Genomic DNA, 16,348 nt, shown 5'->3' with positions numbered 1-16,348 from the left:
CTTTTTGCTTGGCCTAATATATAAAATTCTCATTATTGTTTGTACAAGTCCAGGCTTAATATTCAGGGTCTTGTGAAGAGGCCATGATTTTATTAATAAGGCACTGTTTTCTTTTATAGCTGGTTTAAGCCCCGCAGAAATACAGCAGTTGTGGAAAGAGGTGACTGGAGTTCACAGTATAGAAGACAACGGCATTAAACATGGAGGGCTAGACCTCACTACTAACAATTCCTCTTCTACTACCTCCTCCACCACTTCCAAAGCATCACCACCAATAACTCATCATTCCTTAGTGAATGGACAGTCTTCAGTGCTAAATGCAAGACGAGACAGGTGAGAAAATGTTTTGAGTCAGACTTTTTTTTTTTTTTAGAAAACCTTTGACTGTAAACTTTATTTTTGCTGTGTCTTCTTTGCAAAATGTTCCTAAAATGACCCTTCTATAATATTGTAAATCTTGACTAATGCATCTGAAAACATGCCTTATCCCAAAATGCAATTTAAAACGAAACATAAAAACACCATAAGACTGAAAGCATACGTTGAAAAAGACACTATTTTTGTTGCATATTTCGGTGTGGTCTTTTGAGACAAAAACAGGTATAGATTTAGCAGATGGGAGAAGTAGAAGTGCTTCCTATATATTGTCAGGGTCTGGGGTTGCTAGGTGGGGTGGCATAGACACACAAGTCCAGTTTCTTTTAGTCCAAAACAAAGGTAGAGTTTATTTTCACTCAAAAAGGTAGTGCAGCAACAAAAGGAAACAATACAAAAATAAATCCCTGCCCAGCTAGGCTCTAACTAAACATAGAATAGGTTACCTCATCTAGAATAACAGAAATCAAAAAGCCAGTTGAATCATTCAGGACACAGCTCCCAAAAATATGACCTCTCTGTCAGCTCTCCAGCCAAACTCTGCCAAAGTGTTGCTGCTGGAGCTAGCTTCTTAAGCCTCCTCGATGAGGAGACTCTCTGCAGCTGAGTCACTGCTGGAACATCCCCAAAGTCTGGACTGGGGGGAGAGTGGAATGACAGGTCCCACTACCAATCTTACCTGTCATTCCTAAAAATCCAGCCCAGTACTGAGCATTTACCAAAATGCTCAGCAGATGAAAGTTGTCTGCTGAGAACAAACATTCCTGGAGTTTTCTCATCTCACCCACCTGAGTAGTCTGGGTGAGATTTCACCCACTCCATTACCTGACCAGCCATTGGCTTACATATCCCCCCCTCTTCTCCAGACCGGAGGGCTGGGCATTTGTGGCCATCATACAATGCACCCTTGACAGGACATCAGCGTTTCCCAATAATTTCCCTGGTCTGTGTTCTACACCAAACACAAAATTTTGCAGAGACAGGAACCATCGGGTAACCCTAGCATTTCTGTCCTTATGATTTTCATCCATGTAAGGGGAGCATGGTCAGTGATCAATTTAAACTTTCCCCCCAGGAGGTAATACCTCAGAGCATCCAGCACCCACTTAATGGCCAAACATTCCCTCTCTACAATGGCGTAATATTTCTCAGTATTTACAACCTGGGACAGCACTGCTCCTAGACCTGCATTTGAGGCATCTGTCTGCACCAGGAACTCCTTCTTAAAGTCAGGGGCTATCAGCACTGGCTGGTGGCATAGAGCTTTCTTTACCCTCTGGAACGCCTCCTCTGCCTCTGGTGTCCAGTGGATCATCACTGACTTCCCACCTTTCGTTAGGTCAGTGAGAGGAGCTGCAATAGAGGCAAAGTTTGGCACAAACCTCCGATAGTAGCCCGCAATGCCAAGAAATGCCCTGACTTGCTTCTTGGTCAGCGGTCTTGGCCAATTTTGTATTGCCTCCACCTTATTGATTTGGGGCTTTATTACCCCTTTGCCAATGACATAACTTGGCTTGGCTTCCTCCAGCCCTAAAGCAAATTTCTCAGGGTTAAAAGTAAGGCCTGCTTTGCTTATGGAGTCCAGTACTGCCTGCACCTTACAGAGGTAGGTGACTTCCCCAGTCTGGGCTCTGAATGACCACATCGTCCAGGTAAGCCGCTGCGTAGTCACGATGTGGCTGCAAGATCTGGTCCATCAACCTCTGAAAGGTAGCAGGAGCTCCATGTAAACCAAATGGCATAACCTTGTACTGGAACAGACCTTCTGGAACAGCAAAGGCAGTTTTCTCTTTGGCTTCCTTAGATAAAGGTATTTGCCAGTAACCTTTTGTAAGGTCCAGTGTGGTTATGTACCTGGCATTACCCAACTTCTCAATCAGCTCATCAACCCTGGGCATGGGATAAGCGTCAAACTTGGAAATCTCATTCAATTTTCTAAAATCATTGCAGAACCGCCAAGTACCATTGGACTTTGGTATCAATACAATTGTTTAGACCACTCACTTTTGGATTCCTCAATCACACCTACCTCCAGCATACATTTAACCTCAGCTGACACTACCTCCCTACGTGCCTCTGGTATTCTGTAGGATTTTAGGTTTACTTTCCTCCCAGGTTCTTTCTCTACATGGTGCTCTATCAGGTGTGTACGCCCTGGTAGATCAGAGAACTTGCGTCTATTTTTCTGCAGGAACTCTTTTGCCTCTTGTTGTTGGGGCACTGAGAGGGTCTCATTCACACGGACTGGAGGGATTGGTGGCAACGAATCACCCACCTCTGTATTTGAGGCCATCAAAGATTCCCCCTGGTTCCAGGGCTTAATCAAATTCACATGGTAGATTTGAAAAGGCTTCCTTTGCCCTGTTTGGTAAACCTTATAGTTGACTGGCCCTACTTTTTCCACAATTTCATATGGGCCTTGCCATTTCGCTAAGAACTTGCTCTCCACAGTAGGCATCAATATAAGAACTCTGTCCCCTGGGTTGAACTCTCGGGCTCTGGCAGAACGATTTTAAGTTCTGCTTTGGGCCTCTTGTGCTCTTTGCAGATGCTCTTTTTACAATTGGCATGACTGTTGAAATGCGATCCTGTATTTGAGCTACATGATCTATGACACTACAGTATGGGGAAGCCTCAGTTTCCCAGGTTTCTTTGGCTATATCTAGAAAGCCCCTGGGGTGTCTACCATAGACTAATTCAAAAGGGGAAAAACCTGTTGACACTTGTGGAACCTCTCTAATAGAGAACATCAGGTATGGCAACAGGCAATCCTAGTCATGACCATCTTTTTCTACCACCTTTTTAAGCATATGCTTGAGAGTCTTATTAAAGCGCTCCACTAACCCATCTGTCTGGGGGGTGACACCCAGAGGTCCGTATGTGGGTAATTTTAAACAGCTTGCATAGCTCTTTCATCACCTTTGACATGAGGGCATGCCTTGGTCGGTCAGTATCTCTTTAGGTATGTCTGTTCTTGAAAACATATAGCATAACTCACGGGCAATACTCTTTGATGACGTATTACGCAAAGGAACCACCTCAGGATAGCGAGTAGCATAATCTAAGACAACCAGAATATATTGGTGACCTCTAGCTGACTTGACTAAAGGACTGACCAAGTCCATACCAATGCTTTAAAAAGGCACTTCAGTGATGGGAAGGGGAACCAAGGGACTACGGAAATGTGGGGCTGGAGCATGTACCTGACATGTAGGACAAGACGCACAGTAGTCCTTCACTTCCCTGTACACGCCTGGCCAATAAAATCTTTGGAGAATCCTCTCCTGTGTTTTCTCCGCCCCTAGGTGTCCCCCAAGCACATGATTATGGGCCATATCAAGTACCACACAGCGGTATGGCACAAGAAGCTGATCCACAATTTCCCCATTACTTTTTGCAACCCAATACAAGAGATATCAGGTTCCTGAGGACCACCTTCTCCACCATATTTGCAGGGGTACAGCCTTCACCCAAGACATAAAAAAAAAAAATCTGCATCAAGGAGTGGATTTGTCATTGCCCCTAGCAACCACTGTATGCCCGCGTCCTCCACCAATTGTCAGGGTCTGGGGTTGCTAGGTGGGGTGGCGTAGACACACAAGTCCAGTTTCTTTTAGTCCAAAACAAAGGTAGAGTTTATTTTCACTCAAAAAGGTAGTGCAGCAACAAAAGGAAACAATACAAAAATAAATCCCTGCCCGTCTAGGCTCTAACTAAACATAGAATAGGTTACCTCACCTAAATTAACATAAATCCAAAAAGCAAGTAGAATCATTCAGGACACAGCTCCAAAAATATGACCTCTCTGTCAGCTCTCCAGCCAAACTCTGCCAAAGTGTTGCTGCTGGAGCTGGCTTCTTGACGAGGAGACTCTCTGCAACTGAGTCGCTGCCGGATCATCCCCAAAATGTAGACTGGAGGACAGTGGAATGACATGTCCCACTACCAACCTACCTGTCATTCCTAAAAATCAGTACTGACCATTTACAAAAATGCTCAGCAGACGAAAGTTGTCTGCTGAGAACAAACATTACTGGAGTTTTCTCATCTCACCCACCTGAGTAGTCTGGGTGAGATGTACACCCTCTCCATTACCTGACCAGCCATCGGCTTACAATATACATACATATACTGTACATTTTGAGGCCCCATTTAGCTTTGGCTAAAAAAACACACCAAAACTTACAACAACAAATGAACTTTTCTACAGTGTGTGGCCTCAGCAAAAAAACACTGCCAAAATGTATTTTTCATTGTTGTGGGTTTTTTATTACCAAGAAATGAAGGATGCAGAAAGAATACTTTCCATTTGCTCCCATCATCTTTGACTTTATTGTTAAAAAGCAACCGAAGCTTCTGTCTACTTTGTTTGTTATTGTTTTAAATCAAAGACACGTGACACATGAGAAGCGATCACAGTGGGTCAGCTGCTACAATCTCTTGCCAATGGCTAACTTGCTGTTAGCTACAGTAGCAGCACAGTGGTTGAGATTGAAGCAGATCTCATTCACATTCTGTAACAGAACTGACTGATGCTGTGTGTTTGAAACTGGCGACTTACCAGTTATTGCAATCATTTTTACAATCCAAATTTTGAAATGTGGCGGAGACCCTGCATGTGTGCTGCAGCAAAAACCACACAATTGTGGGTGAATATTGCCAAAGTGGGCTTAGGGGATGAATTTTCTAGATAGAAATTCCATAGCAGTGTATGGCTGCAGCCTAAAACAAAAACTTAAGCTGTGTTCACACTATCATACAAGTCTATTCCTGTATATTTTTCCCAAAATGAATGATGGTCTAATAAAACAAAGGATTGACATGCACACATAAAGTATAGAAATAGCTTGATATCATGAAATTTCAAGAAAGTTTTTGTGTTTGTGTTGAAAAAGTTAAATGTAATCAAATTATACAATAAATATTAGGGTAAGTTTACATGGTGGAAACCTTTTCCGCCATGTGGCTTTTTGGTGTGGCTACCCGCAACTGGATGCCGATACAGTGCATCAGCATCCCGTCGCAGCATCCCATTTCTGATTAGGCCTGGATGAATGGGCCTAAACAGGAGGGTGACTCGAGCAGCGGATGCTGTGGCTGACTCAGCTGCGGAATCCGCATGAAGATAGGACATGCCGCTTTTTTCATCTTCATTTGGAGCGGCAAATTCTAGAGACTTTGTGGAGCAATGTGTATAATGGATCAGGTTCAAAAGCTTCTGAAACTCTACATCCTTTATTCTAAACTCTCCTACCCTTTTTCAGCAGTCTAAAGAGCTTATTCACTCTATAAACTACGTTCTTGAAGCAGGCTTGTTAAAAATTGGCATTTTTTTTCTTTCATTTTTTTTAATAACTATTTTGAACTTGACAATATCATTCATTTTAATCACAGAAAGCAGACTTCGTGTGCAGTATATTGGAATAGCATTGTTAGTTTACTGAGCTTGGATATATTGCAATGGTTATATTATGTTGAGGTCATATGTCAGAATTACCATGCACTCTTGTATAGTAATTTCTTCTTTCTTTATTAGAAGTCATCTTTGGCTCTATTTCTTCCCTAATTGGAACATCATCCTGCCTTGGCAGTTGAACTATTCAACAGAACGATTAAATTTTTCTGACTGCTCTGAGCTGAATTGACCTGTTTTGACCTGTTTGTCAGTGATTGTAACCTGACAGGCGCTAGCAGACTCCAACGATTATGGCTTTTGAGATTAATCGGATGCTATTCTCTTTTTACTACAGCTCGTCACATGAGGAGACTGGGGCTACGCATACCCTCTATGGTCATGGTGTCTGCAAATGGCCAGGCTGTGAAAGCATTTGTGAAGATTTTGGACAGTTTTTAAAGTAGGTTAACTTTTACATTTTTAAACTAAAAAACACATTGAACAATGTTGATCAGTATCATATACTATTATCGGTTGTAAGGTTGTCATGTTGATCAAACTAATAGGATGTAAGTTCATGTCAGCAGTTATCATGTATGTCCGAAGTATGCATCTGAATGAATTGAGGTGTTATTACTGTAGTATATGGTGTGGTATTATTATGTATTGGCTTTTTTTATTATTTTAGAGTGTATGTTGTTGAAGTTCATTGTCAAATCCCATAGTCATCGTAATAATAAACACTAATAAAATGAATACAAACTATCTATTTTCTAGCAGGGTTCGTAAGACATTTCATAACTGTTACCCACAGCAACAAATAGTTTCTTTAGTAGGTCTACAAGAGAAATAGACAATAAGTATTGACATGTAATTTGATGTTCACACTTTAACCGCTGTCTTCCCTTTGGGTTTCTGTCCAAATCTCAGATTTGAATGGCTTTTTAAACTTACTGCCGACAAGCCGTCCCCTCTGCAGTTTTTCTGGAGATTTAGGAGATAGCCCAAAGGGCGGACAGCGGACAGAATCTGTGTTGTTCTTATGTAGATATAATTACACCATTGGTAAGGGTTCGCATTGGTTGTCCAATCTGTACCCCAACTGACTTGTGTGCTAAACAAATATTATAAAAACTGCAAGAGTCAATTGTGATTCCATGAAATATTTACATATTAAAAACAAATGGATATTGTATATGACTTCAAGTATTCTTTCATCTGCCATAACTACACAGAGAACAATGCAGTAAGACATGTCAACATTATTAAGTATTATCATTTGACTGGTCACGTACCAGACATGGCATATATTTGTAATATAATTATGACAATTTCTGGCATCAGTTATACCGTAGTAAACCTATAGCTCACTCACTGTAGCTAAAACTCTACCACTTTCATTAATAAAAAGTGTGGAGAGGAGTGATAAGTCACAAAGGTCTTGATCATTTTCCCCCAAATATATGTACATGTATCAAAGATCTCTGCCAATTTGCCTTTTTTGTTTGTGTACACAAAAATCATTGTTGTTTTTCACCATGATTGATTTAATAATTTTCTTCCTGTCCCTGTTTCTCTGTAGTATGTAACTGTCCACCATACAGCCTTCATGCCATGGCATAAGGTCAAATTGTCTCAAAAACTCTAAAGGGAATTTACTTTAAATGGGTATTCCCATCTCAAAAATCCTATCTATACTGCTAGCTTATGTAAATTCAAGAGTTTTCCTAAACACATTGCTTTAGCAATTCAGCTTTGCTTGCCTCCTATGTGAGAGTATACCTCCAATAGTTTGTACATCATAGTCAAAGCACCTACTCTGTATGTGACAATAGGTTGTATGACTTGACTTGTTGCTCTCTGAAGGGGGGGGGGAACTGAGTTTTCTCACAGCTTTTATCTTTTACTGAGTGACTGCCCAATCAGGTTTGACAATTGTATTTTGCTGATAAAAGCTCAAAGAGTGTAGGTGATCTCCTTATGTAAACATAAAGATAACATTGAGTTTACAGCAAGAATGTTGTCTTTGTTGTATACAAACCTGTGTAATGTAATATACATTTACTGTGCTTTTGATCTGCATTCATATTAGATTTCTAGTAATCATAATAAATAGTCGCTTATAGCAAAAGCAATGTTTATACAGTATTTACAGAGGTACTTCATAGTGTTCTGTCCATCAAACAGTCAGCCCAACCCCCAGCTTGCTGAAGAATACAGGAAGTAAGAAAAGGAGACAGCAGACAAACCATTGAGAAAGGGAGATGGGAAACCCCTTTTAACACTAATATCTGTTAGTTACTTTTTATTGTGGGCTTTTTCTGGAAATGCCAAAGGTTGACACACCCCTGACCTTTTTCATTCAAAACGATCTCCACGTCTGGAACTTTCAGCCCTTTCCTTAAATTTATATAATTTGCTTATGTGCTAAACATTGCAGTATACTGGGAGATTTGCTTTTGCTGAGCTTTCCTATGTCCTTATCTGACACAGTTTTCTATTGCTCTTTTATAGTGTCTTCAGATACGCACAATAACATGCATTTTCAAATGTAAAAATGTGTCTAGAAAAAAATATATATAAATGAACTTGCCAGAGGGTTTTATTTTTTTATTTTTTTCAAGATGAGTAACTTCACAGGCTGAAGATCTTGTGTTGTCATGGTGCGGTTAACAGGGTGAATGAACTGTTTCATGCTTCATCAACAATTAAGTTAATTAGCTTATTTGAAATGGCACTGCTTTGTTGCCAGGATGTTGGCAGAAACATCAAAAAGATGTGTTTACAAATGGTAGACTATCTGTGGGATATAGGGCTGCGACACTATAACTACAAAACATAACAAGAATCGGATAATAGTAACACTAGGGTAAATTAAACGCTGCTCTTTTTATTTCTAAATATTGATTTTTTTTTTCTTACAACTCTATTTGTCCACGGGCCATGGAGAGAAATATTTTATTAAAGAAATATTTATATCTATAATTATATACAGTTACAAAGATTTATGGACTGGAATATATCCTACTGCCCAGTCATTCACTATTATGGAACTATCGTATGGCATAATAGTAAATCTATCATCATTTACCTGATTATTTAGCAACAAATGCATTTACGTTGGTATTTGGCAAAGCTAAAATAATTAATTAATCATAGCAAAAACTATCCATAAACAGGCTTCCATTGTTACTAAGTACAGTTGTTATTTAGCTACTGGGACAGAATTATTTAGACTGGCTTTTTGTATGACAAGTGTAAATAGGTTGTGCCAAAATGGAGATCTGTGGTGTAGATTTCTCACCCCAGGAAACTGTTGGCTAAAATAAATATGTTGGACTGGTGTGTCCCCGTCCACCATGCTCTGCCCACTTGTGCAGAAAGTGTTGAGCAAGACATAGAACAGGAGATGTGTTGCACTTTTGTGGTAGGAGGGGACCTTGCTCCAAAGAAAACTAGCAAAAAGGGGTTGATAAATTCTCTTCAATGAGTTAGGTCCAGTAGCAGTTGCTTGATGATGACTGTCTCTAGTAAATTGAAAATCAATGTGTACTGGAATAGGTGCCATAGTCTAACTTAAATAAAAGTAGATTGTTTTATTTTTTAGTGACTTTATATCTAATGGTCAAATTTAACATGCTATTCTGGAAATTTAATTTTACTTTATATTTACACCTGAGCAGCTACCAGTCTCAGGTCTGGTACATTGAAAAAGGGCTGTCATGCCAAATAGTGCTGATTTAGTCTGAACAGAAGGTAATACATTGAGATCCTTCAGATTAATAGTTCTTAATGTGATTGATTAAAAGGGGTTATGCAGGACTAAGATACTGGGCTCCGCTTCCTTTTTCTCAGGAAGTGACATAATGTCTGTCAGTCACATGGCCATAGGCCTGAGCTGTAGCATGGCCATGTGTCCAATGAATGTGATGTCACTTCCAGAAAAGGGATGTGGAGCTCAGTATCATAGCCCTGGATAACCCCTATAAAGCAACTCAGGACCTAAAGTGTAACTCCCTTTTTGTTTTCTTTTTTTTTTTGCTATTGTGTGTGGGGAATTTGGTGATCAGTTACTATAGACCGTTTATTATAAAACAGGCTGTAACATTCTCCTTAGAAACCCTTTACACAGTTATATTGCAAACATGCAGAGCATATACCAAAGGAGAGACGGTCACTTCAAATGGCTTTATTTCCAGTTTAAAAAAAACTTAGGCTAGGGTGACACCATTTGAACAATGCGAAGAGAAATTCATGCAAGCAGGACTTTTCTCTCCACATTTTTCCACATTTTTGGGCAGAAATCCGACGGACCTCATTATAGTCTATGGGGAATGCAGGTAACTGCTTTTAAGGTTTCCATCTCTCAGGTCCCAAGTGACCTGAGGAACAGAAAGCTGAATGCTAGTGTGAACCTAGTGTAAATTTGCAGTAGTTCATGCTGCATATAAAAATAATATTCCGAACTGTGTTTTTAACTAGTGATATCTCCGATTTTGTTATACTGTAGTTATTTCTTAAATCTTGGTTCACAGACTCTTTGCTTTCTTGTTATGCCAGAACCATTATTCTAGGTGTAAAATCAGAGATACGACCATTTGAAGTGACTATCCCCTTTTGTAAATGTTTCAGCGCTATGTACTACATTGAGAATACGTACACGGACAGTCTCTTTGCAATGTTTAGTTAGATCATTGCTAATAGAAATGAAATGGTAGTTACCCTTTAATCCTGTGTATCAAGGCTCAGTCTCAGTTATCCATTTGGGGCTTTTCCAAGCCATTCACTTAGCTAAATTGTCATGAAACTATGTCAGAGAAGTCCCTTAGCATATGACACACACAACTGGACATATGAAGTCAGGAAAACACAGTGGAGAGATTTAGCAATATGTGACTCTTGAACAAACTACTATACAGACCTTTCCCAACATTGCTACTTTTTTTTTTAACCCCTCCAATCATTATATTCTAAGGTCCATCAAACTGCAGTAATGTACACAAGTATAACACCTCTCCTATTTGATTTTGTGAATCTACATTTCATTTCTAGAAGAGATAATTTAGCAGATTTAATCTGATTACCTTGTATGGAATTAGGAATGTTTCCCTTGTCTTTCAGTTCAGGGATTTTAGTTTGCATTAACCTAGATTAGCTTGATTTAGAATTATAGTAGGCTATACATGATGGACTTATGTCTAAACTGTGTAATCTTATGAATAGGTAACTAAGATGAGGAATAAACATATAGTCAATATGTACACACTCATGCCACTGCTACGCTGCTCTGTAAAATGCTGATGCTTTCTGAATTATAGATAGCAAATAAGTACACACTCAGCAAGCACCATTAGGTTCTACAACACAAAAGAAGTATGCTATTCTGGAGGGAAACATACAGGCATGAAATGTTTACATGTCTAATACCAAGAGGGGAGCGCTGGGAGAATGCAACACTCTGAAACCCTTGTAGTGACATATAGCAGTCAATGGGAAATGCTTCTTCAATGTCACACGAGAGCGCTTCAGTTGTAAAACCATTGCCTGTGTTATCTGACAAGAAATTCATTTTAATGCTTAGAGTTGTGAAACCAAAATGCTTTAAAAAGAACCTGCCGCCTTCCTTACTATTGTATTCAGTGTTTCACAGTAGCATAATCATGTATACGTTTATGAGTTTTTTGGTGGGGGGGGGCGTTTGTTCTTTGCATAATATCTACAATTTTTAAAGCTATTCTGATGATGTTAAATGTATATATGAAAGAGAATCACAAGATGGTTGAGCTAGGTTGTTTACTAGAGATGGGCGAACTGACTCATACTTGGTCGGGTTCAACCCAAATATTCCAAATTATTGTTTTTTTTTATGGAACCAAACAATTGGAGATTTGGCTTAGGTGAACTAGAATGGCCACCAAATTATACTCTTGAGACCCAACAGTATGATGGGTGGGGGCCCAGGGAGGTGTGAAAATAATAATAATAATAATAATAATAATAATAATGAAAAACAATCATACTCACCTTCCATTATCTCTTTTGGGCCTCCTCGCAACGTTCAGCACTCTCCTGGTGAGGATGCTACTGTGGCCTGTGATTGAGCCACCAGTATTCATACATACATGCTGAGTATCATGGCTTCATTACACTCGCCATTCCCTCATCACCTCTGAGGCTCAGTCACCGGCCTCAGTAGTGACCCTGGGGGCATCATTGAGGAGGCAAACAAAGCTGGATGCCGTGAGGAGGCCCAAAAGAGATAAGGGAAGTTGACCATGAATGTTTTTTTTATTATGTTTTAGACCTCCCTTGGGCCTCCACCTAATATACTTTGGGGTCTGAAGAGACCCCAAAGTATAATAATTTCACTTTGACATAATTTCAGCTGTATTTGCCTTAGATAGCTACAAATTGATGGAAAGGTTCATAAGAGTCCTGATAATTTTATACACACTTTGTTTTAAGACAAGGTGTAGTTTGTACCAAACTTGTCTGACATGAAATAAATTTGGGACCCAAGCCAACCGAATCTGAAACAAAACAAATCCCGAGAACTTTGCCCCTTTCTATTGGTTACTAGTGGAATCTCAGTGAGTTCAGGAGGGGCTGCTTGCCAAGGGTCACTTTGGAGAAATAGGTGAAAGCTTTTTCTTAATAAGCTGATGTTCAGTTACTATTTTAAATGGCTTTAACTCTAAAACAATGGCAATGCACTGGTTATACCCAGCTGAGGTAGTGTGAGTTAGACACAAATCCATATGGCCATCACTCATGTATCATGGGTGGAGTCAATGAACAATACATTAATATATCAGTTGACAACTAGATTATTTTAGACAGTAGACAACTTGAGTATGGTTATAACATTTATATACTACCAGGAGAGAGAATGGCAATATGCTTTATGGTCATTAATTGGTAAGTGAACAAGTTCCCACAAGTATTTTGGGCAGAACAATTATTTTGGTCACTAACTAAAATTACCCCACAAATCAAAGTCATACTTATTGTACAGCCCATAAAAATGAACACTGTTTCCATGTATTTGCTATTTAGAAACGATCCCTTAATGAGTTACTGTATGACACTTACATGGTATGAAAACATCTGCTGCTGAACATGTATAGTAATTAGAGATGAGCGAGTAGTACTCGATCGAGTAGGTATTCGATCGAATACTACGGTATTCGAAATACTCGTACTCGATCGAGTACCACTCGCTATTCGAATGGAAAAGTTCGATGCAGAACCAGCATTGATTGGCCGAATGCTATACAGTCGGCCAATCAACACTGGTTCTTCTCCTACCTTTAGAAGTCTTCTCCGTGCAGCTTCCCCGCGGCATCTTCCGGCTCTGAATTCACTCTGCCAGGCATCGGGCCTGGGCAGAGCCGACTGCGCATGTCCACTTGTAGTGCGGACATGCGCAGTCGGCTCTGCCCAGGCCCGATGCCTGGCAGCGTGAATTCAGAGCCGGAAGATGCTGCGGGGACCCTGCACGGAGAAGACTTCTCGGAGGATCCAGCCCGACCCTCACTCATGAACTTGGTAAGTGTAATTTGAACGTTGCCTACCCCTGAAACGAGCATTTTCCCCCCATAGACTATAATGGGGTTCGATATTCGATTCGAGTAGTCGAATATTGAGGGGCTACTCGAAACGAATATCGAATCTCGAACATTTTACTGTTCGCTCATCTCTAATAGTAATGTTCATGTCAATCTAAGAAGCTGAGTTTTCATGGACATGTATGCTCAGTCACCCCATAGCTAGATCTCAGCATAGAGTGCTAAGTTCTTTGCAGAGCAGCTAGCAGCAATGAGTGAAAGAAAGTGATTTGTTTCTATTACAGATGTAGTAAAGTGTAACATTATACTGATAACCCACTGCGCCACTGATACCTTGTCACAGAAGACAACAAAAGCTATTGAAATTCATTGAAAAAGTCAAATTACAGTAACACGCTTTGCCACAGTGTAATTAATTTTGTTATTCTAAAAATCAAACCTTGCTATATTTATAGCTCCTCAGCAATAAACAAAGAATCACAACACAGAGACCTAGCTGTGATGAGAATGACTGAGCATGCATGTCCACCAGCACTCATTAGGTGGATGCACACATTGCTATGCAGTTTGAACACTAGGGGACTTCATACCACACATGTAAATGTTATAAATTTTCAGTGGATCCATTTTGTATAGCATGTCAATTGAAAACATTGTACAATTGTTTGATCAATGCAATGAATATTAAATTTAATAGTGGAGCAACACCTTTAGGGAGAATTTTGTACATTCTTTTGTTGATCATGATCAATGGGTAAAGGATTGAAGTATATTTTATGCATTTGGTCTTTTAAGATACGGGCGTTTAGTGCTAAACTGCATAGGAAATTAATTGATGAACTTAAATGGTCACTAACTTTTTAGACAACTTAGTGTCATTTAATAGAGAATCTGTGAGGACCAAAATGTAATGCACTTGTTTGTTTTGTAATTGTTTTTCTTTTGTGCCTAAAAGACCTCTCTGAAGCTGCTGCCAATATCTCCCTTCTAGTAGCATCATCATTATTATCATTTTTATTATTGATATTTTGAGCAACATAAATTCCATGGTGATGTACATTTGCAGGCTTACATATAATAACAAAGACATCTTGGAGGCAGTTGTGTGAAGAGCAGATAAGAGCAGAATAGGAGGTCTAGAGAAGATTAGAAGTTACATGTGGGCAAGTAATGGGAGAGTTTATGGTGGACTGGAGGGGGAGCCAAGGCATTTGGTGAGAGGCCATGGAGAAGGGTGTTACAGTAGTGTAAGCGGGAGATTATAAGGGCATGCATTAACATTTTTGTAATTTCAAGGGTGTGGGATTGGCGGACTTCATGAACATTCTTGAGTTAGAACAATAGCAGTTCTTGAGGGCTTGGTTAATTTGCAGTTTACTCCATGTTTCTAGGGAACTTCCATCTTTAGAAACCAGCAGGCTCAATATGGTAACACAGGAAATGTAGGGAGTATTGGCATAACTAAAGCAGTCACTATGGCCGCAGTTGTAGTCAGGCCCAAGACCCAATGGAGCCCAGAGGTCACCTAAAAAAAAACAAACTACAGTTGGATAAACTTCTTTTATCTCTTTTCTGATATCTTTTGATGACTGGCAGTGTGTGCATAATTTATGATTGCTGCCTTCTGGTGAACTAGAATGAGAAGATTTATGATAGACAGTCTTCAACTGTCAGAAAGGAGACAATTAAACCTTTTGTGGAAAATAGCAACAGTTGGTTCAGCAGTGTAGAGTCAAGGAAGGTTCCATGAGGGAGTCTGTGGCATAAAAGGGATATGATGACTAGTGGGTACTGACGAGATGACAAGCTGAGCTTTTGCACCAGGGTCCATGAGCCTTTAGTTATGCCCCTAGAGGGGAAGGGGCTGGTCTTTCTTCAGAGCTCCTGGCTTTGTGCAGTGTACAGGTAGGGAAAGCTGTGTGGAAACCTTACAGAGGAGTCTGCTTATGTTATTGCAGATGATGATTTAGTCATAAATTGCTTTCCTTATTGTGCTCAGAGTTTTTTTGGGGGGTTTTGCTGCATCATAACCTGGATTTCCAGTCTAGTATCTCTAAATATCCTGTCCTATGTTTATTAGAGTTCTTCTCAGATATTTGTTTGCTTTTTAACCATCACCTCTGTAGAATTACATGTAAAGAAATTAGTAGTAGTAATAATAGACGGGGAGCAGACTACACTGTATTGTACATGTGCCCTGCTTCAAAGAAAAATCTAAAATGTACTGCAGCCATAATGAGGACACCACATATGAAGGCTTATTGAGCCATACAACAGCCTGCCCTAAGACCTTGGAGATATTTCAACTTCGATGAAAACTCTTTGAGTTTATTATTCTAAAACTTGAGATGCCTGTAGTGTAATTTTGAGAAATATAGCAACACAGTTTTGCTGGTTTACAGTTATAACTTACGTCCTATTATTGCTGCATATAAAATTGAGCATGAAAAATATAGCAGGAATTCTATTAGTATACAAAGCTGTATGGCAAATAGAAAATACATTCAAAGCAAATTAGCCTAGTTTTGCAGCTTGCGCTTTCCTAACTTGATAAATGGTCCCAGTGCTACTGTGAAGCAGGTAAAGAGGCCATTTCCATCACTTAAACAAGCCATTTAAATCAGTTAGAGAAAGAACTCCATTCACTAGTCTGCACAGAGTAATTGTGCACTATATTTCATATTTAGTCTTTAGGATATTCTCATGAAACATTATATGCGAAGCCTGGTTATACAGATGAATGCACCTCCTGTTTGCAGGATAAGTTGCAAGTGGTCATCCCATCAGATTACCAATATAAAAGAGATCTAAAGCTAATGCAGTGCTAGAAGCAGAAGTCGGTGTTTACGCATAAACTCTTTTGGCTATAGCTAGTAACAAACATAATTAACCATTAAGTACACATTTTTCAAGATCCTTCAATAATGCAGTTCGGTGTAGTTCAGTAGTTATTGAGGTTACAGTATGACTGAAACTAACTGACATCTAATAAATGCTAAAAAGGAAATAC

The 16,348-nt window shown here is 39.6% G+C and overlaps 1 protein-coding gene across 14 annotated transcripts in view; it reads left to right on the top strand.

Annotated features, from left to right (window-relative positions):
- The window catches only part of FOXP2 (forkhead box P2), a 198,860-nt gene that overhangs the window by 127,683 nt on the left and 54,829 nt on the right, over window positions 1–16,348 (top strand). For all 14 annotated transcript variants that reach the window (XM_075274240.1, XM_075274245.1, XM_075274248.1 and 11 more), the window contains 2 exons: window positions 120–333; window positions 6,126–6,230. In XM_075274240.1, the coding sequence (XP_075130341.1) occupies window positions 120–333; window positions 6,126–6,230 (319 nt within the window). The remainder of the gene's footprint in view (window positions 1–119; window positions 334–6,125; window positions 6,231–16,348) is intronic.

This window comes from Leptodactylus fuscus, chromosome 5 (genome assembly GCF_031893055.1).
Source record: "Leptodactylus fuscus isolate aLepFus1 chromosome 5, aLepFus1.hap2, whole genome shotgun sequence".
Taxonomy (NCBI): Eukaryota; Metazoa; Chordata; class Amphibia; order Anura; family Leptodactylidae; genus Leptodactylus; species Leptodactylus fuscus.
This window is presented reverse-complemented; position numbering and strand designations above follow the sequence as displayed.